The following is a 24127-nucleotide window of genomic DNA, read 5'->3' as shown; positions in this document are numbered from 1 at the left end:
AGTTTCCACAGTGCCAAGAACAAGTACTTCCACCACATGAATAATCTGAGAGCGGTGATCAAACCAATACCAAATAGGTCTCCCTCAACATAGTTTAATTATTGGCACTGAGGAAAGGTTTATTCCACTTATTTTGACGAAGATTCATTATCAAAAAACATGAAATATGAATATTACTGCACATTGGAGACAGCCTGTGCAGGTTGCAAACACCTTTAGAAACTGAACACATTGCACAAAGTTTTTGAAAATACAAAAGCCATGGAAATGCAACACTGACTCATTGCGAGTATCGTTGGCAATGTGTCAAGAGCACACGCAGTGGTAATGCACACAGAGAATCAGTCAGAGGTACGCAATATCCATGTGTACTGAGCACCATTCTGTTTTTTCTTCTGAGCATTAGGCAGTTAAATTGAAGTTGTCAGCCTTTAGTATTAGTCAGCCAACACATCTTTAAATGAATTTTCAAGCACTGCATGCTGTTTGTGCCATTAACAGCAGTTAAATGCTACTTTATATTCATAATTTGCATGTACTCCGTGGGTGCTGAAAACTTATTTTCCAAATGGGCCCATCAGGTTCTATTCAACTGCTTTTCAAAATTGTTCCTCTTCATCGCTTAATATAGTCCAAGTTGAAAATGGCAGTGTGTAGCTCAAACAACAAATTATATCCTTTATCTTTGATTTATTTGTTTCTTTATTAGTAAATCTTCACGTCACTGGTGTCTTCTTTAAGTGTGCAAGCCTGAAATACAGGCAAAACCTCAGTGAGAAATGTCCAATGCTAAAGATGGTGGACAGTGTATTATTGGTTGTCTGGGTCTTTATGGAGCCTATGAAATCTACTATTTGCCTCAATACATTCCTCAAAACCACAGGAAAATCAATGTGAAAATTTGCAGGCCAGAAGCTAAGACTAAAAAGTAACTTGCCCATTCCACACTTCACTGGGGAGCTTTGCTCAAAGAGAGCACTGGTTTGATAACTGGCATCGGTACTGAAGTGCTTTCTTTGAACCAGGCTGGAAGCATTCCCGTTCCTGGTCTTGGTAAAGGAAACAATAATAATGATCTTTATTAGCTTCACAAGTAGGCTTACATTAACCCTGCAATGAAGTTACTGTGAAAATCCCCTAGTCGCCACACTACGGCGTCTGTTCGGGTACACTGAGGGAGAATTCAAAATGTCCAGTTCACCTAACAAGCACGTCTTTCGGGACTTGTGGGAGGAAATTGGAGCACCCGGAGGTAACCCATACAGGCACAGGGAGAACGTGCAGACACCGCACAGCCAGTGACCCCAGCCGGGAATTGAACCCAGGTCCCTGGGACTCTGAAACCACAGTGTTAACCACTGTGCTACAATGCCACCCCAGATGACAAAGTGTCATCCAGACCATAAGACCATAAGACATAGGAGCAGAATTAGGCCACTCGACCCATCGAGTCTGCTCCACCATTCAATCTTGGCTGATATTTTTCTCATCCCCATTCTCCTGCCTTCTCCCCATAACCCCTGATCCCCTTATTAATCAAGAACCTATCTATCTCTGTCTTCAAGACACTCAGTGATTTGGCCTCCGCAGCCTTCTGCGGCAAAGTGTTCCACAGATTCACCACCTCTGGCTGAAGAAATTCCTCCTCATCTCTGAGATGGTGTCCTCTGGCTCTAGTTTTTCCTACAAGTGGAAACATCCTCTCCACATCCACTCTATCCAGGCCTCACAGTATCCTGTAAGTTTCAATAAGATCCACCCTCATCCTTCTAAACTCCAACGTGTACAGATACAGAGTCCTCAACCGTTACTCATACGACAAGCTGTTCATTCCAGGGATCATTCTTGTGAACCTCCTCTGGACCCATTCGAAGGCCAGCACATCCTTCCTTAGATATGGGGCCCAAAACTGCTCACAATACTCCAAATGGGATCAGACCAGAGCCATATACAGCCTCAGATGTATATCCCTGGTCTTGTATTCTCGCCCAATACAGCCTTATACAGCCTCAGAAGTACATTCCTAGTCTTGTAGTCTAGCCCTCTTGACATGAATGCTAACATTGCATTTGCCTTCTTAACTGCCGACTAACCTGCACGCTAACCTTAAGAGAATCATGAACAAGGACTCCCAAGACCCTTTGTGCTTCTGATTTCCTAAGCATTTCCCCATTCAGAAAATAGTCCATGCCTAAATTCCTCCTTCCAAAGTGCATAACCTCACACTTTTCCACATTGTATTTCATTTGCCACTTCACTGCCCACTCTCCTAGCCTGTCTAAATCCTTCTGCTTCCTCAATACTACGTGTCTCTCTCCAGATCTTTGTATCATCTGCAAACTTAACAACAGTGCCTTCAGTTCCTTCCTCCAGATCATTAATGTAAATTGTGAAAAGTTGTGGTTCTAGCACAGACCCCTGAGGCACACCACTAGTCACCGGCTGCCATCCTGAAAAAGACCCCTTTATCCCCACTCTCTGCCTTCTGCCAGTCAGCCAATCCACTATCCATGCCAGGATTTTACCCTTAACACCATGGCCTCTTAACTTATTTAACTATCTCCTATGCGGCACATTGTCAAAGGCCTTCTAGAAATATAATTAAATCACGTCCACTGGTTCTCCTTTGTCCAACTTCAACTTTGTCCAACAGGGCAGCACGGTAGCATTGTGGATAGCACAATTGCTTCACAGCTCCAGGGTCCCAGGTTCGATTCTGGCTTGGGTCACTGTCTGTGCGGAGTCTGCACATCCTCCCCGTGTGTGCGTGGGTTTCCTCCGGGTGCTCCGGTTTCCTCCCACAGTCCAAAGATGTGCAGGTTAGGTGGATTAGCCATGATAAATTGCCCTTAGTGTCCAAAATTGCCTTTAGTGTTGGGTGGGGTTACTGGGTTATGGGGATAGGGTGGAGGTGTTGACCTTGGGTAGGGTGCTCTTTCCAAGAGCCGGTGCAGACTCGATGGGCCAAATGGCCTCCTTCTGCACTGTAAATTCTATGATAATCTATGAAACTTCCTTGTTACTGCCTCAAAGAACTCTAACAGACTCGAAAGGTTGCCTCCCTTCTCTCTGCACAGTTGCTGTCACACCTGCTGAGTTTGTCCAGTATTTTTTGTTTTTGTTCCAGGAGAGAAGATTAGCAGCTCGAACAACTTGGACATCCAATTAAAGGAGTGGTTTCTCTCCATGCCACTGGCATCAACCAAACAGCTGTAGCTAATGTCACCACTTGCCACATTTTTGTTCTGTTTTCAGGCCTGATATTAGTCCTTTAACATTTTAATAATTGCATATGATTGGAATCTGGTATGAATCTGTACAGTATGAACTTTCTCTGCTCTCTTTCTGAATCATGATTGAACTTCTTTTTAATTTCATTGATGATTTTGATTTTCTTGTTTATTGTCATAAGTCAATTAAACAATCCAAGCATTGGAACAAATTGATCTATCTGGGCAGATTGGCTCAGTTGGTTACTGATTAATACAAGTGCCACTTCCCCAACAGGCCCTATCCATTGTAAATTGTTAATTTGTCTTTTTCAAACACTTGGCTCAATTTTAACATAGAAACCTCCATAAAATATTTCAGTCACTGATAGCTCATGGGGATACTGCGAACACAAAAGTAATCCTCCTGTTGCAGTATTCCATTATTTAAAGAATATGGGCGAAATTCTCCCCAAACGGCGCGATGTCCGCCGACTGGCGCCCAAAACGGCGCCAATCAGACGGGCATCGCGCCGCCCCAAAGGTGCGGAATGCTCCGCATCTTTGGGGGCCGAGCCCCAACATTGAGGAGCTAGGCCAACGCCGGAGGGATTTCCGCCCCGCCAGCTGGCGGAAACGGCCTTTGTTGCCCCGCCAGCTGGCGCGGAAATGACATCTCAGGGCGGCGCATGCGCGGGAGCATCAGCGGCCGCTGACAGTTTCCCGCGCATGCGCAGTGGAGGGAGTCTCTTCCGCCTCCGCCATGGTGGAGACCGTGGCGGAGGCGGAAGGGAAAGAGTGCCCCCACGCCGGCGGGACAGGCAATTTATCGGCGGGACTTTGGCCCATCCGGGCCGGAGAATCCAGCGGGGGGGCCCGCCAACCGGCGCGGCCCGATTCCCGCCTCCGCCGAATATCCGGTACCGGAGACTTCAGCAACCAGCAGGGGCGGGATTCACGGCAGCCCCCGGCAATTCTCCAACCCGGCGGGGGGTCGGAGAATGACGCCCATTATAACACCTTCTCCTTCAGAATTCCTGTAGACATGTACAATGCTTCACAGCGGGGAAGGTGCTGGAACATAGCATTAACCGGTTCTACAGCCGGATGAAATGTCCCATAAAATCTTTTCTATTGATCATAACCAACTTTTGCACAGAATTTCTACAGGGCAGAAGGATGCCATTTGACCCATAGAGTCTCTACCAACCCTCTGAAAGAGCACCCTAGCTAGGCCTACTCCACCGCCCTACCCCCATAACCCCACCTAACCTGCACACCGTTGGACACTAAGGGGCAATTTTAGCATGTCCAATCCACCACCTGCAGATATTTTGATGTGGGAGGAAACCCGAGTACTCGGAGTAAACCCATGCAGACACGTGGAGAAACTCCACATGGACTGTCACCCAAGGCCGGAATTTAACCTGGGTCCATGGCGCTGTAAGGCAGCAGTGCTAACCATTGTGCCGCCGTATGTATCCTGTGTAATCTCTTTATCATTTTTAATTTAGAGCCCCCAATTCTTTTTTTCCAATTAAGGGCCAATCCACCTACCCTGCACATCTTTTGGGTTGTGGTGGTGCGTCCGATACAGACCTGTGCATACTCCACACGGACAGTGACCCAGGGCCGTGATCGACCCCAGGTCCTCAGCGCCGTGAGGCAGCAGTGCTTACCACTGCGCCACCATGCCACCCTAGCTCTTCATAATGTACTTCTTACACCACAGGCCAAGGAAACGCATATCTTATCAAAGTGTGATTCTCACCCCAGCACAGGACTCCACATTGCTATTCCCGTTCTCTCCTATCGTGTTAACTTTCTATTCTGAACACAATCTCTGTTCGACTTGAACAGGTTGCTACATTAGCAGTGAGTTTCTTGGCACGCACTAAGCGTGGAAAAAACTGCCAGAGCAAAAAGGAAGCGTGAAGTTATTGATAATTAATGCACGCCAAAACGAAACTGGGCTAAGTGGCATATGAAAATCCCGAAACTCATTGGAAAGCGCGTCGACAGCTTTCTCAGAATGTGATAAGCAGTTCCGACCAATCAATGGAGGGAAAGGATGACCGACTAAAAAATTATTTATTGATAAAGTGGTAATATTTTCCCGCATGAAAAATAATTTATACAAAGCCACACACAATGTTATCCCAACAAAATGTTCGATTGTGATAAGTTGCTTGCTGCCAAAGGACAATCTCAGTTTTAAATCCCTAGCCTTGTTCCAGATATGTGGTTGATGGAAATATAATGAAATGAAATGAAAATCGCTTATTGTCACAAGTAGGCTTCAAATGAAGTTACTGTGAAAAGCCCCTAGTCGCCATATTCTAGCACCTGTTCGGGGAGGCTGTTACGGGAATTGAACTGTGCTGCTGGCCTGCCTGGGTCTGCTTTCAAAGCCAGCGATTTAGCCCTGTGCTAAACAGCCCCTATAATAGCAGTTGATTTCAAACAAATTACCTCTTCACCTCAATAAATAGAATCCAACGGTTGATCTGCAATATGCCAGTTTTAACAAATGGGGACTGATGACCAGTAACTCATTGGAAACATCACCACTTGTCTTAATTTATACTTATGTCATAAAGATGGCTTTGTGGTCCTCTGCATGTACAAGCACCGTCAAATCACAACCCAGACCTCCAGGTAACACGCAGTCAAATGCACTCTGCAAGTTACACGCTGCGATTTTCTAGCATTGCCTAACCTTTTCCGAAGGATCATAACTTCAATCCAGTTGACCCCGGATAAAAACAAATTGACAAAAGCAGAATTCGAAGAAGAATTGGAGCGATGTCCTAACTTAAGCACTCCTGGCAATATTCATTTTTAAAATGAAGGGCAGGTCACAGGTCCAAAGTGCAGAAATGTGCACTTTTACCTGTTAAGAAACTATTAAAGCACAAAATCTCTCCCATAAAATGCTTCCCTATTTTCTCAGTCTAGAAATCAGACACATCAAACCCTTATCATTTATTACCAGTATATAGAAATCAGGCGCATGAAGGGGTTTCTGACATTTCCGCCAACTCCAGCATGATGCACCACTAAAGACTTAGGGAGGCACGGTAGCACAGTGGTTAGCACTGTTGCTTCACAGCTCCAGGGTCCCAGGTTCAATTTTCGGCTTGGGTCACTGTCTGCGGAGTCTGCATGTTCTCCCTGTGTCTGCGTGGGTTTCCTCCGGGTGCTCCGGCTTCCTCCCACAGTCCAAAGGTGTGCAGGTTAGGTGGATTGGCCATACTAAATTGCCCTTCATGTCCAAAAAAGGTTTGGTGGGGTTACTGGGTTACGGGCATAGGGTGGAGATGTGGGATTAAGTAGGGTGCTCTTCCCAAGGGACGGTGCAGACTCGATGGATCGAAGGCCTCCTTCTGCATTGTAAATTCTATGATTCTATCTTCCCCTCACCCCCCCATCAGCGTTCTGCAGGGACCACTCCCTCTCTGACACCCTGGTCTACTCCTACTTTGCCCCAACACTTTACCCTCCCCACGGCACCTTCCCATACAAAAACAGATGGTGCAACACCTGCCTCTTCACCTCCTCCCACCTCACTGCCCAAGGCCCCAAGCTTTCCTTACAGGCGATGCGGCATTTCACTTGCACCTCCTTGAACTTAATCTTCTGTATCCGCTGCTCGCAATGCAGTCCCCTCTACATTTGGGAGACGAAACTCAGACTGGGCCACGGCTTTGCGGAAGGCCTTTGCTCTGCAAACATGACCCCAACCTTCCGGTGGCTTGCCATGTCAACTCAGTGGCTTGCTCTTGTGCCCACATGTCTATCCTACACCTGCTGCAATGCTCCACTGATGTCCAATGCAAACTGGAAGAACAACGCCTCATCTCCCGATTAGGCACGTGACAGTCCTCCTGACTCAACACTAAGTTCAACAACTTTAGACTGTGAACTTTGTCATCTATCTTGTCGCCCCTCCCCATTTTGTTTTTTCTTTAGTTTTCACTTCCTTTGGCCCCATAACAACCCCAACCCTTCCCCACATGGCCACCTGTCCCTTGTTCAGTTTTGCTTTCACTGATTTTTGTTCTCCTATTAAAACATTCTGCAATCCTCTCTTTGCCACAATTAACAATCTTCAGTCCTTCATGGCACCATTAACACCCTCCTTTGTCTTCTGTCCATGCCCCCTTGCTAATCTCCCCTTCGTTCCAACCTATCCCTGGCTTTCTATTCTGCCCCTCCTCTTTCACCTGCCTATCCAACTATGTAATTCATTACATTTCTCACTTCTCAGTTCTGCAGAAGGGTCATATGGACTCAGAACATTTAACTCTGTTTCCCTCTCCCCCGATTCTGCCAGACTGGCTGAGTTTACCCAGCATTTTCTGTTTTTACATCAAGATATTTCCCATTCAGGCTCAGAGTTACACGCACAAAACCAATACTTATGCATTCCCAATTGCATGCCTTTTGTAATTGAAACACATCTTGTATAAACATTGACTACATAATTCCAGCAATAAAATATTTTCAAAGATGTACATTTAATCTGCTTGCAGCCTGCTGACTTCCCAAACAGACAGAACACATTTAGATAACTACGCATTTTTGTGCACACGATGGTTTTGGTCATGGTTCACTTTGAACTGTTGAAAGAATCAACGTTCAAATAGGGTGAGGTGTAGAGGTTTCCAAGTTTGCTATTTTAATTTGTATGTTCTAGAAATCCTGGTCCATGCATTCGCAGTTATGCATTTATTGGAACTTCATTGTATCTGTCTGTATTTTACAGGAAACTAATTAAATGACTGGAGTTACTGACAATGCAGTTCATGTTACTTGTGAACTATGAAATATGCACTGTTCGTCTAAATAGGGTAAATGAATGAAGACTGCTAAGGACCTCTGGGCTTATTTTAATTAAACTGCATATTCTCCACTTAACTATCCTGCTTCCAGACAAAGATAGAAGAGCTGCAATACCCACCAACACCCCCCACACCCCCTGGCTTTTAAATAGAAACTTTACAGTAGTTAAATAATGAAATTGAAAGATGGCGTAATTTTTTTTTTGTTGCAAACTTTGAACAAAGCCATTTTTGGAGCCTTGTGCAATCTGCTGAATGCTAAGACTGAGTCAGTTGTTCAGGAGATTTATTATCACCAAGAAAAATATGTACTTAATGAGCAACTACTAAATCCATGGACTGGGAGTAATGCAGCCCACTGCGGAAAGAACCATTTGGTGGCCAGGCCAACTTAACCGCAGGAGAAGCCCTCGTCAGTCTTCTGTCAGTGGGAAAACCATCGGCAATTAACTGGGAGGGCAGTAGGGCTGAAGCAAGATTCCTGTGGGGCTGGAAGTGGCATGGGGGGAAGTGAGGGTAGGAGGGGAGAAGGAGAAGGGGAGAAATGGAGAAGGGAGGAGGGGCAGAAGGGGGAAGGGGCAATGGGGTAAAGGGGAGAGGTGGATAGTCGAAGGGGAGGGGAGAGGGATCCCTCATATTCAGGCGCTCTGACATCAGGAAGATATAGAACATACAATTCAGGAGGCCATTCGGCCCATTGAGTCTGCACCGACCCACTTAAACCCTCACTTCCAGCCTATCCCAATAACCCCTCCTAACCTATTTGGTCACTCAGGGCAATTAATCATGGCCAATCCACCTAACCTGCACGTCTTTGGACTGTGGGAGGAAACCGGAGCACCCAGAGGAAACCCACGCAGACACAGGGAGAATGTGCAGACTCCACACAGACAGTGACCCAGCGGGGAATCGACCCTGGGACCCTGGCACTGTGAAGCCACAGTGCCAGCCACTTGTGCTACTGTGCTGCCCTATGGAGGGAAAAGTGCCGAAACTGCTCCCTTTGCTTCCACCCCCGCCCCCACCCCCCGCCCCTCTGCTTCCCTCTCCTGTGGCCCCATCTTACGGTTACTCACCTTTGGTCTCGGGTCGCACGATGATCCTGGATGCATTACCATCAGCTGCCACGGCTCCTACTGGCACTGATGGCAATGAGGAGCTCCAACCTCTGATTGGCTGGCAGCTCTTGGCGGGAGCAATCTCACCACTGGGGACCTCAATCACGGGGAAGGTGTGGTGGTGGTCACTTATGAGCATGAAGGACATTTGATTCTGTTGGGCCTCTCTCAAGGGACTGATGGAGGAATCCTCACTGGTTCTCCCACCGGTGAGTGAGATCCGACAGCACCACAGAAGCCCAGTCCATGGATTTACTTAGAGAGCATTGAGGCTGCAGATATTAAGACAACTTGATTGTTCCACCACTTAATGGGGTTTGTCCAGCTTTGACATTTGTTGCCTGATCCCTACTGTATGGCTTGGCATAAAGCTCACATGTACAATCTCAAAAGAATAATAGAATTACTAATACTATTAGCCGATAAATATAGACAATTGGGAGCATTTTGAGGAATTGTCTTTCTTCCTCTGAAAACTAAAGCTATCTCTCTGCAGTTTGGGATATTGTTTACTTCACCCATATAAATACAAGAGTAATTGTAACATTACACCTTATATAGTTCCAATTCAATCTCAAATGTCAAATGAAAATTATTGGATGCTGAGATTTTATGTGTTGCAGCATTTTGTTACTATCATCAGGAAATATTTTTTTACACAGTTAGGAGCTGTACATTGTTTCAGGAACTGATGGTACACTTGGTGAACAGCAGAATTGGTATGCTAGAACTCTGAGATCAATGAGACAGGAAAATATTCTTCATTCAAGTCTTTTGTGGTTCTATGGAACAATAAATCAATTTAGATCACAGAATTGTTACTGTGTAGAAGGAGGCATTCGGCCCATCGTGACTGCACCAGTTCTTCAAACAAGCATCATGACTTAGTACCAGTCCCCTGCCTTTTACCTGTAACCTGTAACCTTATACATTGAGTCCAACTCGGTGATGCGACAAGGCCATTAAATCTCGTCAGAGGCCTGTTGCGAGATTTATGATGCTCAGAAACTGAGACGTCGCAGTCAGCGTCTCGCCCTCACTAGAGGAGCCTCGATTAACATATTTAAGTAAGCCATTAGGCTCATTTAGTTATGTTGTTGTCCTATTCGCCCGAGGCCCAGGAACGAACGCCAGTGTCTGGGAAACCTCGCCAGGCTCCATTTAGCACTAGCGGGCTCAAAGGTGGACCAGGCGTATCAGCACCTGGGGGGTGTCTCCCAGGCCATCAGAGGCCCCTGGATGGTTGAGCTCTGGGCAGGGTGGTACTCTTGCTGGTGCACAGGCACCTTGGCACTGCCAGCCTGGCACCTTGGTACTGCCAGCCTGGCACCTTGGTACTGCCACCCGAACACCTCAGAAGTGCCATCCTGTCACTGTCAGGATGCCTGGGTGGCACTGCCAGGTTGGCTGGGGCACTGCCAGCATGTCAGGCTGGCAGTGCCAAGGTGCCCATGTGCCAGTTTGCCCATTTCAGGGATTGGGCCCGGGGATGCCCTGCCCTTATGAGGTTGGGAGAGAGGGGTGAAAATTGGGGCATTAGGGTGTCTGGAGGTCACAGTGGGATTCCAAGAGGGGGTCGAGAGATTGGGGCGCTATTTAAAACTGGCACTACAATCTCTTCTTGCACTGGTGATCTCAGCAGTCAGTGCAGGAAGTAAGCGCGGCCTTGGCAGGGCGTTCCCCACGGATGCCAAAAAAAGAGTCCCGTTTGATAGCGGGGTCATCAGCACAGAGAAAAACCCCACTATCCACCCAAAATGGGTCTGTGTTTTTGGCCGTTAAATTGTGCACATTGTTTCTATACAAATAATCGTCTCATGCCCCCTTGAATGCCTCGATTTAACCTCCCTCCACCACACCTCCAGACGGTGCATTCCAGACATGAATCGCTGTGTGAAAAGGTTTTCTTCTCACATCCCTTTGGCTTATTTTGCAAATCACTTTAAATCTGTGCCCCTTCGTTCTCGTTGCTTTGACGAGTGGGAATAGTTTCCCCTAGGTGGCTGAGAGGGGTTGGACTGAGAGGGGTACATGATTGAGGTGCATAAGATTATGAGGGGTATGGACAGGATGGACAGCAGCTGTTCCCCTTAGTTAATGCGTCGATAACAAGGGGGTATAATTTTAAGGTGAGGGGCAGGAGGTTTAGAGGAGATTTGAAGAAAAGTTTTACACTCGGAGGGTGGCGAGTGTTTGGAGTGTACTGCCTGGGAAGGTAGTAGAGACGGGAAACCTCACAAACATCAAAATGTACGTGGATGAGCACTTGAAATGTCATAACATTCAAGGCCATGGGCCAAGTGCTGGAAAGCGGGATTAATGTAGACGGGGTGTATTTCATGTAGTAAGTAAGTTCGCGGATTACACCAAGGTTGGTGGAGTGGCAGATAGTGTTGAGGATTTTCAGATCATTCAGCAGGACATAGATAAATTGGAGACTTGGGCAGAGAAATGGCAAATGGAGTTTAATCCTGACAAATGTGAGGTATTGCATTTTATGTGGTCTAACATAGAGGGAAGATATACTGTAAATGGCAAAACTCTTGGGAATATAGAAAGTCAGAGAGATCTGGGTGTGCAGGTCCACAGATCTTTGAAGGTGGCAACACAAGTGGACAAGGTAGTTACGAAAACATACAGAATGCTTGCCTTCATTGGACGGGGCAGCGAGTATAAAAACTGGCAAGGCATGCTACAGTTACATAGAACCTTGATAAGGCCGCACTTGGAATATTGCGCGCAATTCTGGTCGCCACATTACCACAAGAATGTGGAAGCTTTGGAGATGGTGCAGAGGAGGTTTACTAGGATGTTGCCTGGTCTGGAGGGTGGTAACTATGCGGAGAGGCTGAATAGATTTGGACTGTTTTCATTAGAAAGACGGAGGTTGAGGGATGACCTGATAGAGGTCTACAAGATTATGAGCGGCATGGATAGAGTGGATGGGCAGGCACTCTTTCCCAGGATTGAGGGGTCAGTCACCAGGGGGCATAGCTTTAAGGTCCGTGGGGCAAAGTTTAGAGGAGATGTGCGAGGCAGTTTTTTTACACAGAGGATGGTGAATGCCTGGAACGTGTTGCCAGGGGAGGTTGTGGAAGCAGATACATTAACGGCATTCAAAAGGCATCTTGACAAACACATGGGTAGGATGGGTATAGAGGGATACGGCACAAGGAAGTGCTGAGGGTTTAGGCAAAGATCGGTGTCATGGCCGGTACAGGCTTGGAGGGGCGGAGGCCTGTTCCTGTGCGGTATTGTTCTTTGTTTGTCGGTGCAGACTCGACAGGCCAAAGGGCCTCATCTGTATGACTCTATCTACTCTCTCCACCCCCTCATGATTTTAAACATCTCTACCAAATCTTGGAGCTCTTCACACCCAGCCATCCTCTTCAAGTCCAAACACATTTACAATAGACCATCAATTTGATACTAGTTTGTTGTGAAGGCTAAATTTGAGTCATCAACTTGCCTAACTTAGAGTTGTCATTAGAACATGCTAATTTATTCATCATCAGTTTGCTGAGTCACAGTGACCTGTGATGCTCCATATGGTCTGCCTCCAGCTTTATTAGAGTTTTTTTAAAAACTTATTTTTGGAACCAAATGTTCCCAGGCAAAATAATTAACTGGAAGTGCTGTCAAATTAAGATTTTGTGAATAAAATTAATTCAAAGTAGATTCACAGCATTACAGTTGTTATTCACAAGTACATAAAGTGGGCACTCCACTCATGGTGGAAGCTTCTAGGTTGCAATACTAGATCGAGTCACATGTTTAATTTTTCAAAGGTGAGTAGACCTTCCGTAGAATCCATGCAGTGCAGAAGGAGGCCATTCGGCTCATCAAGCCTGCACTGGCCCTCTGCAAGTGCACCCTACCTATGCCCACTCCCCCGCCCTATCCCCATAACCCCACCTAACCTGCACATCTTTGAACAATAAGGGGCAATGTTAGCACATTTTTAAACTGTGGGAGGAAACAGGAGGAATCCCACGCAGACACAGGGAGAACGTGCAAACGACACACAGACAGTCACCCAAGGCTGGAATTGAACGCGGGTCCCTGCCGCTGTGAGACAGCAGTGCTAACCATTGTGCTATCCAACTAAGCACCTTTGGAGGAGCTTCCAGTTACACATCCGATACTGGGCAGTTCATCAATTTAAAATAAGAATCCACACTTCAGTAGCTGGATTACTGATGCCAAACTACCAAATAACAATAATACCAGCTTTCCTACCATCAAGAGATATCTTAGCCGCAGGAACAAGACATTAAGAAAGACGAAGAACCATTTCGCCATCTGAAGAGTCAGCGGGAAACACAACCCCGGCAACTGATTGCACCGCAGCCAAATTCATGCTCGAAGTAGCATCAATTGGCTGCAGGCGGGACTTCCTCCTGAGTGAGGGGTGGACATCCCACCTTTATGAACTGCCAGCCAACTTGACTGGCCGGTGGCTCTCTAGTCCCTGCAGTAACAAGAGGTGAAGTGGACCGAAGAGGAACTTCGGGGGAATTCCTGAATCTAAGTTCCGGGAGGGGGCGGCAAGGTAGGCCTGCGGGAGTGGAATGTGGGCGATTGGGGGACAGACTACAGGGTGGAGAAGGGAGTTCCAGCAGCCAGCAGATCTTAAAGGGGGAGCACCCAAAGTCAGAAGGAAACTTCTGATGGATGCGCTGCCTCCCCGCCACTTCCAACCTGAGGCCAAAGCCCATTTGTTTTCAGACTTTCCCATGCCAGATAAATCCTCCCACCACCCTAGAAGCATAGAAAATAGTAGCAAGAGGAGGCAATTCGGCCCTTTAAACCTGCTCCACAATCCATTATGATCATCCAATTCAATAGCCCGATCCCACCCTCCCCCCCATTTCCTTTGATCCCCTTCACCCTAAGTGCTATATCTAACTGCTTCTTGAAAACATACAATGTTTTGGCCTCGACTACTTCCTGTAATAGTTAATTCCACAAACTGAAAACTCTCTAGGTGAAGAAAGTTCTCCTCCTCTCCGTCCTAAACGGTCTATCCTGTATCCTCAGACTGTGACCCCTGGTTCTGGACACGCCCACCATCGAGAACATCCTTCTTGCATCTACCCAGTCTAGTCCTGTTGGAAATTTATAGACTTCTATGAAAAACCCCCTCATTTTTCTGAACTCCAGCGAATATAATCCTAACCGACTCAATCTCTCCTCATACTTCAGACCTGCCATCCCAGGAAACAGTCTGGTAAACCTGCTCTGCACTCCCTCTAGAGCAAGACCACCCTTCCTCAGATAAGGAGACCAAAACTGCACACAATATTCGAGGTGCGGCCTCACCAAGGCCCTGCATAATTGCAGCAAGACATCCCTGCTCCTTTACACAATAGAGGCTGGGTGGGAAGCAGTCCTTAAGCGGCCAAAATCCACAGTGTCTGAGACCTTGCCCATCCCATTGTAATAAATGCTGTGAGTTCGCAGCAGATGGGAACCCAATGCGAATCCTATTCCTTGCAATTCATGCTTCCCTCCCTGCTTAACAACTCACTGATGGGAAAGCATGAAAGTCAGGCCTTGGATTGATTTCAGAGCGTTTAGCCTCATGCTTTTCAATGTCTGACAGGCTATTTCAGGAAAAATATCAAGCATCCTGTGATTTTAGCCATCTATTGAGCACCACACCTGTGCCAAAACACCTAAATGCCAATATTAATAGTGACGCCATTAAATGCCACTCTCTCAGGTAAACTCTTGCTGACCCACTCAGAAATTCTAAAGGCTTTAAGTCCTGACTGATCAATGCAAACAATAGTGGGCTTGATTTATAACTACTCTGGAAAAAATACAGTGAACTTTCTGAAACTCTTGTCAGTTTCTGTAAAATAACCTGGCAACGTGTGAATGATGTCATTTTCTGGGCAATGGACTGCAAGACAGCAGCATTTAAAGTCCATCAGGTTCCATGAGTAAAAAAATCAAGGTTGACGCACTAGCAAAGCACTGAGGGAGCCATGCACTGTCACGGGTGCTGTCCTTTGGATTAAATGTTAAACCACGACCCCATCTGTCTGCTCGGTGGATGTAAAAGATCCTAAGCTACAGTTCCAATGATGAGCAGGGAAGTTATCTCTGGTGTCTTAGCCGATATTTATCCCTCGATAAACATCATGAAAACAGATTATCTAACCATTATCAACTTACTGTTTCTGGGAGTTTGCTGGGTGCAAATTAACTGTGTGTTTCCTACATTTCAACAGTGATTACTCTTCAAAAAAGTACTTCATTGGCCCGAAAGTGCTTTGGGATGTGGTTGTGAAAAGCCTGATATAAATACAAATCTTTATTTCATTTCTATGTGTCACCTACATTCGGTAGGAGCTAAACCTTCTAACTGCCTCTCCCGCCCCACCCCACGCCAGTTATATTTTGGGACACGCTAGATATTCAGGCAAGAAGCATGTCTGCTAATCATCGCCAAGCTAATGAAGTATTATTTTTTCTTTATATTTAAAGAAAATGTTTTTTTTTTTTTTAAATTAGCACTCCAGAGCAAAATGCAGAGCCAAGTAGTAGGATACTCGCTGGGCTGCCCTCTGTTCCATGTTGCAAAAGGTTTTTATGTCCAATGACAAATAGGAAAACTTGTGTCTTTATTCCCATCTGTGAAATAATTGGAATTAAAATCTGAAGTTGCCTTCCTCTACCAAATTTCAGCAAGCCGGACCACAAACAGAATACCTTAGTGTAGTGGCCCCGATACTAAGCTAATAACTCAGGCAACGTGAATATATATATAGACCATCACAAGATTGCGTTACGTAACAAATTTAGAGTTTACAACTATAATGGGGGGTTTGAATTTAAAAATGTGCCACAACTCATTCTGTAATATTTATGGAGTATTGGCTTGTATCTGAAAAAAACAGAGTAAACAGGACAATTAGATGGATAAATGTTTTTGGTGGTTATTACATGATAGGAATCACACAGCTTTCCTAACAGCTGCAAATAACAATCTCTTAAAGGGTTAATTGACTTCTTGGCATGTGGCATCTGCCAGTGGCTCAGTGAGCATTGCATTGTTTTAGCAATAATTTGAGGAATAACTTTGTTATACATTGTTAAGCACAGGCGTCTGAAGCGTATCACTACTTTTCATGTCAACTAGCCTATCTGGGAGATGACATTCATTTCAAGAACACGTTATTGAATGCCATTTCAGAATCATTGCTTTGCTGGAATATTTCACCAACGTATTCAAACCATTCACCATTTCTTAGATTTCCTACATGGACTTTCACCTTCACGAATTAATATATTTAGGTGTTTAAGCTGAGAAAACACTGGACACTTCTATGGCTTGGATGTTAACTATTCATGCACGAGAATAACAGAGGCAATGCTATTTTAAAAGCAAAATAGACTTGTTTACAGTTGTTTTTGTGGAAGAGCTCCATCTGTGGGACCACCCCCAGCAGATTTTGATTGGTAGGTTACAGTACTTATCTATCAAGGCATTGACAAGCAGTTCTGTCTCTAGAGGTCCCATATCATTTGCACCCTTTTCACAACTTCCGTATAAGGTATGTTATGGAGCAAGGAAATGTTGCTTGTTGGGCTGAATTGTTTCCCCTAATCAATGTGACATGGTCAGCTTTTCAGGCTGCTTTTTCAGCACCGAGAGCTGTGCTTGCCAAATGTGACAAATTGTTTCACAGGCTTGTCTTCTTCCTGGCATACTTGCTTTTTGTTACCACTATTGCAACGTGTTAACACTATCACCTTTAAAAAGACAACTAAATAGCAATTACTAATTATGAACCAGTCAAAAGGTTATTGTGCGACTGTCAATCTGAGATTAAATACACATAGTTGCGAGCACAGCCTTGATGTGCCAGTGTTGTCCAATACTTTACTTTCAATGTGATTTATTAACAGCCAATCTCACAATCATGAGACTTAACTAGAAGGGTGTTTGACAGGGCTAGAATGCCAATACTCAATGCCCATAAATGACAGGGATAAGGAGTCACTTGACATGATATATAACATATATGGAACAGGCTCAATAGGCCAGCTGGTCTTTTCCTCACTCAGGTTTTTCATATGTTTGTAAAAATACGTTATTTGATTATATGTTCCCTTGTTGTTTGCGGGACCCCACTATGTTAGTTGTTATATCAGTCCATAAAGGGAAGCAATGGACTTCAGAAGGAATTCTAGGATTGTAAAACACTTTGGTACACACAGAGCTGAGAGTGTGACAAAGTTCTGCAGAATTGCATGTTATTTTTTTCTTGCAAAATGCTATTACCCCATCTCCCACCACATATACAATTCATCAGACCAAAGATGTGCAGGTTAGGTGGATTTGCCATGATCAATGCGCAGGGGTTATGGGGATAGGGTGGGCGAGTGGGCCTAGGGTGGTGCTCCTTCGGAGGGTCAGTGCAGACTTGATGGGCTGAATGGGCCCCTTCTGCGCTTTAGGGATTCTATGGATTCATCATTTTGAATACTGACTGCACGAGTACTACCTTTCAGATGAGACGTTAAACCATAGCATTACTCAAAGAAGAGCAAGATAATCCTTTCTGTGTTCTGAGTAACATTTTCTTGCAACCAAGACCATTAAACCATATCATCACATCAGTTAAGTGTTATCTTGGGATACTTGCCAAGTTGATATCTTGGGATACTTGCCATGTGCATAGTGGCTGCCACATTTCTTCACATTACAACAGGATTCAAAATAGTACTGCATTTGGATGTGAAAAACCTGGGGTCATGAAATGCATGATATAACTTCAAGTTCTTTTTTCTTTCTTTGTTGATATATGCTGCTATATTCGGCATTCATGTGAGTAACATGCAGTACCACCAACAGCAGCTAAGTTATGATATTTGTCTGATCAGGACTACAGAAGTGATCCAATTTATAAATGTGCTCGCAGCTTTTTAAAAAAAAAGATCTTCAGTTGAAGTGTGTGTCCTGGATTGAGTTGTCCTGGCCTTTCCGCCCTCTTTGCACATTTTCCCCACACTCAGACATTACAAACTGGAAAAACTACAAAAGCTCTTCCAGTACAAATAGGAACAGACCAGTAGAAGTTCCACCAGCATCATCAGCCTGCAATGTTACATTGGCCAGTACATTGTTCCAATGTCTTTATATTTGGGATTAGTTAAATCAAATAAGAGCTGAGCTTGCTGATTAAAAAGAAACAATGCAAAAAGAGTCTTGGCATTTCTCATCCATCTAATGTTTCTTCCCACTTCTCCAGAAATCATTGGCTTGGGGTGCAGATCAGTCAACAACAGTTCCCTGTGCCTCCGTCAATTGCCAATTATTCCATCTGTGAATTTAGGCAGTGAATTCAAAGACTATTTGACTCCACAGATAGAATGTTCATCCACTAGAGATGCCGAAACATCAAGAACCCCAAATCAGTTTTTGGTTCCCCTCCCTATCAAGATGCATAACAACTGCAGCCTCTCCATACCTGGATGGAACGGCTTAGTCAACAACAAATCAAGATCCAAAGAGAGACCTTCTGGATGTATGTGTACCAGACAATATAGTTCCTTGGCCCAGTGAGGCATTGGGGAACCCACATATTTCAGCTTGCATGCATAAATTCACTTGGAGACATGGTCAGAACCTTCATTGGAGACAACATGGTTAGGAAGTATTTCCCTAACAGTAATTAAACTCAAAAATAAATAGTTATCTCGCATACTTCCTCAAACCTCAAATCTTCCTCAAACGTATCAGTCTATTATCTTCAAGTGAGAGAGTAGACATTGAAATATGACCAACATCATTCTGAACTGGTTAGCAACAAGTGCACAGAGCAAACTGAGAATAAGAGACCAAGTTTGTGATCTGAGCTGGAATACAAAAGTAATCCAGATATTTATTCAGTGGCACCATGGTTCTCCAAACTACTGTGTACTCGAACCCCACCCATTGCCCCACATAGCATGTAAATCCAACTATGACTAAATATTCAGATAAAGTGCGAGATTCACTCCTTGTCCTCTTAAGTGTGAGTTATTGATTTGCACGTGTTGGTGCCATCTTTGACTTTATCAAACCAATTTAATATAGAATCCCTACAGTGCAGAAGGAGGCCATTCAGCCCATCGAGTCTGCACAGATCCTCTGAAAGAGCACCCTACCTAGGCCTACTGCCCCGCCCTACCCCACCTAACCCCACCACATCTGCACATCTTTGGATACTAAGGGGCAAATTTTTAGCATAGCCAATCCACCTAACCTGCACATCTTTGGACTGTGGTAGGAAACCGGAGCACCCGGAGGAAACCCACGCAGACACGGGGAGAACGTGCAAACTCCACACAGTCACCCAAGATTGGAATCAAACCCGGGTCCCTGGCACAGTGAGGCAGCAGTGCTAACCATTGTGCCACCTCCACCCACATGATTGGAGTATGCAGTCCTTTTATCATCTTTGCATTTAACTAAACTCAAGTTAATTTGCCAGGAGGGAAATCAGGATTGTTGACAAAGAAAAACAATTAAGCCAAACTTTTCACTTTGCCATTTTATATGTGTGTTGCTTTCTGTGCAGAATCGCAGTTCAGATAGAACAATGATTCAAAGATGGGGGAGGGGGGGGGGGGTCACCACTGTTAAATGCTTGCTCATTTATTGTGCAGTTAGTCATCATAGAAGTGGGACGTTGTGTACTTGGTATTCACACCAGTTACTCACCACCTCTCACAAGTACATGACGGTGCTGTGACATACTGGAGTGAGCAAGGCTGGCATCACTCCACCCGCACACAGGGAGGTGTCAGGGAGAATGAACAGGCCGGTGGAAGTTGGGGAGACTGTCCTCTAGAGTGGAGATCTAGGCTGTGGCGTTGAACAGCCCGGAGCACTCCTCGTCCAGTGGCTGGCACAAAAAAAACAACCGATCACGAACCTGCCTTTTCCACACACACCCTTTTTTCTCAGACTGGAATCCGAATGTGCGACACATTCTTTCCAAAATGAGAAATCAGCCGAGTTAAATCGCGAATTGCAAGCGGAGTACCGCTGAATTCACCTTGCCAATTGCGACACGTTAAGAGGCGCGAATCGATGCACTCAGTGCAAAAGCCAGCGATCGGTTCATAAAGGAGACTGCGGAGACTTTCACCTTGATACCACGTTGTTCACCTTTAAATCTCGGTGACCTTTGAAACCTCTGCTCTACTTCCATTGCTCAGTGTGAGGGCGGATGTATGGTACAGTGTGTTGGCTCCATCCTAGTATTCAGCAGTGGGGCAGCGCCCCCCCCCCCCCCCTTCCTGGTATAAAGGAGCATTTCCATTCAAAGAGAATTTGGGGGAGGTGCTCCAGATGTGTGTGCAAAGTAGAGAGCAGGTTTAACACGGAGCGGCAACAAGAGCTTGCTAACTGAGTCAGAAAATAACCTGAAAACCTCACCCCACCCCACAGCCCTCCCCTTGCAAAGCCCTGTCTTGCAGTCGGTCCCGGGACGCGGCCTGAAGACGGCAGGGCTTTGGGGGTTCATATCTGCTGGAAATGGCAGGTTCTGGTAGAGGGATTAGTCAGTGAGGACCGCCAGCCATTTGGCACAAGGGTCACATTTACTTAAAACTCCCCCAATGCCAATGTTCTGCTACATCATATAGGATACAGGAGATATGCCAACACCAGGGATAGGTTAGGAACCCGCACGCTCAGGAAATAAGCATATGGGCTCGAATTAAAATGTTAAAACCGAATCATTCAAAGTTTCAGTGACTGCCTGTGTGAACTGGTTCAATTTCGTTCTTCAGAAAAGGGCTGCAGCAACATCCATCAGATTTTACACAGGTCTGCTTTGAGACATCGCCAATTTCATCCCAACCCAGAGAAACTTGGGCTCCTGTCATCTCTCCCCCTCTCTCAGCGCAGAGTATTGACAACTCCAGCGACCAGGGGCACTGCAGCAATGTTGGCATCCGGCTGCAGCCTGCTGCTTTTCACTGGAAAGAAGTGAATTGCCCCCCGGATTGGATTCCCCCCCCCCCCCCCGCAAGAAAACAACCCCCCCCAAAAAAAAAAGTTGCTGAGACTGGTGATACCCCCGAGCGGGAAAGCCACAAAGGCTAGTCATCCGCCAAAGAGATGCGAGGGGCTTGTGTCTCAGCCCACCGAGGTGTCTGAACTCCTGTAATCAGAGAGCAAGCACTGAGGGGGTGCCAGGGGAGGGAGGGGATTTAACAGAACCGTCCAGCCAGGCAGCTTCCACAAAACCACCCATTATAATAAACGTCTATTTTTCTCCCTTAGAAACACAGAACTTTTGCAGTGGCGCCTGACAAGGAATACACCTGCATGGAGAGAAAGAGGGGGTGACCCATAATCAGCCTCACGAGCCTTACAAGCCTGCCTCCTTTACAATCGGGGTTAGCAGCCAAGTTCAATGCATGAGGATAATGTGACAACTATTGAACACAAACTCTCACCCCCCACCCCGCTGAATCAGTTCAAGCCGCCGCTGTCAGCACAGGTTTTTTTTTTGCAAGCATCAGTGAAATAAACTTGGGGAGAGAATGATATTGAACTTCAACTCACCTTGAGCTGCCGATCCTCTAGTGCTGATTACACCCGCTAGCAAAGTGGCCACATACCAAATCATAGTACTGTTAACCCGCTGTGAGACCTGGCTGGATCATATCTTGGAGCTCTCTTCACTTTCAGATGCTCCCCGGGAACGCAGCCCTTCCGACGGTGTCCTTCTCTTCAGCTCCTGCTCACCCCTGTTCATTCTCCCTCTGCTGAGTGAGTGAGTGAGTGGATGATCTTTTTTTTCCTTCTCCTCCTCCTCCTCTTCCCCTTCTTCTCCCCCTGCCTCTGACTCTCTCTGTCTCTCCTCCTCTCTCTACCCCTCTCTCTCTCTCTCATTCGGTTACATCCTTCTCCTCCCTTTCCTGGATTGCCACTTGTGCTCTTGCGTGAAAGCTCTCTGGGTTTCTCAGGCAGCACGGATGGGGGAGTGGATTCCCCCTCCCTCCCCCCCACCGCGAACCTAACTTGCTAGTCGCCCCCCCTCCCCGCCGCTGATTGGCTGTGGCCAGCCGAGGCGCGATGCCGATTGGCCGGCGGCGCCGCCTATCGGCGGGGCCGGGGTATCTCCTTTGCCTGTTTCTCAAGGTGGGTTGAGGTGCGGAGGCTGGAGCGCCGCAGTATCATGCGCAATAGGAAGGAGCTGGGAGAGAGGAGACAAGGCATCTTCCTCCAAGCTGCCGAGGCTCGGCTCGGCCCCCTTCTCCCCAGATTCTCCCCTCCAAAACCCTGGCAGGGCCGGAAAGTTCACCCCGCATTTTCAGGAGCAGGCGACGCGAACCTTTCCCCCTGCCATTGCAAAGCTGCAAAATCAATCCACCGGGTCCACAAATCACCCAATAACGGCGCAGAGCAGTTACGAAAACATTCAATCGATTGCATGGTAATTCTTGCCGGGGCAGATGTGTGCCTTAAAGTCGGCAAGTGTTCATTTATCAAATTAATTTTAACCCCCCAACCTCTCTATATTACACAACGAGGGAGAGCAATTCCTATGTCCATCCAATAAGTTGCAACTTACGTCCGGGAGGAATTTGTTCTGCAGGTAATTGCTGGAAACGAATCCCGCAATCTACAGTCTAACCTGAAATTTGCAGTGCTGGATCTCTGATTATGTGACGGATGAAATTCTGGGAACATTTTGGTTTAAATGGTCATATGGCGGACTTGATTGAAATGACGATTTTGGGTGACAGTCGTTCCTTGCTGTTCAAAACTTCCAAATGTGACATAATGCTTTTCCGATCCGAGTTTCAGCACGTAGATGTGCCCAGCATTTCTTTCCTGGTGCAAACATTGAAATTAATTGTTTAATCTTAGCATTGTGCGAATAAACTGCAATAACCTGCACCTTTAACACAGAAAGAAAATCGTCTTAAGGCACTTCGGGTGTATAGTCAGACAAAAAGTCGTTGTCAGGACAAAGCAGAAGGTATTAAAAAGGCTAAACAACATATTAGTCAAAATGTTGGGCTTTAAGAAGAGAAGTAACTTATAGTGCCTTTAATGAGATAAAACGTGCCAAGGTGTTTCTGATAAACTGAGGACCATCTTAGAAAACTGAATAGAAAAGCCACAAGAACACAAGAGTGGGCAGCACGGTAGCACAGTGGTTAGCACAGTCGCTTCACAGCTCCAGGGTCCCAAGTTCGATTCCCGCTTGGGTCACTGTCTGTGTGGAGTCTGCACGTTCTCCCCGTGTAGGCGTGGGTTTCCTCCGGGTGCTCCGGTTTCCTCCCACAGACCAAAGATGTGCGGGTTAGGTGGGTTGGCCATGCTAAATTGCCCTTAGTGTTGGGTGGGGTTACTGCGTTATAGGGATAGGGTAGAGGTGTGCAGTTGGGTAGGATGCTCTTTCAGAGAGCCGGTGCAGACTTGATGGGCCGAATGGCCTCCTTCTGCACTGTAAATTCTATGAACATAATAAATAGAACGGGTGGACCACTCTGCCCATCGAGTCTGTTCCACCAGTTCATATGACCAGGGCTAATCTTGAGTTCCCCAACTCCCCATATCCCCATATCCCTTGATTCCCTGCAAGATCAAAAATCTGTCTATCCCAACCTTATATTCCAGTAAATATATGAAAGGGTCGATTTGCATTCAACGGCCATGGTTTACTAAAAGGGAAGTGCCTAGTGTAAGCAGCCTGTTGTGGCACCAACAATGAAGGAATGGTGATACAATTGGATTCCCTTCACACCACTCTCAAACCTGTTGATCAGGGAGGTTAAAAGCAAGGATATTGGTTGAGAGAACAGGCCCAGAACAAACCTGCTGCAGTTGGTGCAAGTGTCCACTATTCACACCCACCTAAGTTTCAGCAGCACTCACTCTTCCCTCTCTCCATACTCCTTCCTCTCCACCTTGCCCCACTGACACTCATTC

General features: G+C 46.1%; 1 protein-coding gene across 3 annotated transcripts in view; it reads right to left on the bottom strand.

Moving 5' to 3' along the window:
* The window catches only part of igsf9bb (immunoglobulin superfamily, member 9Bb), an 889343-nt gene extending 867187 nt beyond the window's left edge, over window positions 1–22156 (bottom strand). For all 3 annotated transcript variants that reach the window (XR_011937440.1, XM_072486656.1, XM_072486657.1), the window contains exon 1: window positions 21749–22156. Coding sequence is in view for 2 of the 3 variants with exons in the window: in XM_072486656.1 (XP_072342757.1) it covers window positions 21749–21812 (64 nt within the window). In the remaining variant the exon portion in view is untranslated. The remainder of the gene's footprint in view (window positions 1–21748) is intronic.
* Window positions 22157–24127: the final 1971 nt, after the last annotated feature.

Source organism: Scyliorhinus torazame, chromosome 21, assembly GCF_047496885.1.
Source record: "Scyliorhinus torazame isolate Kashiwa2021f chromosome 21, sScyTor2.1, whole genome shotgun sequence".
Taxonomy (NCBI): Eukaryota; Metazoa; Chordata; class Chondrichthyes; order Carcharhiniformes; family Scyliorhinidae; genus Scyliorhinus; species Scyliorhinus torazame.
The sequence above is the reverse complement of the archived record's forward strand: the minus strand, read 5'-3'. Positions and strand labels throughout refer to the sequence as shown.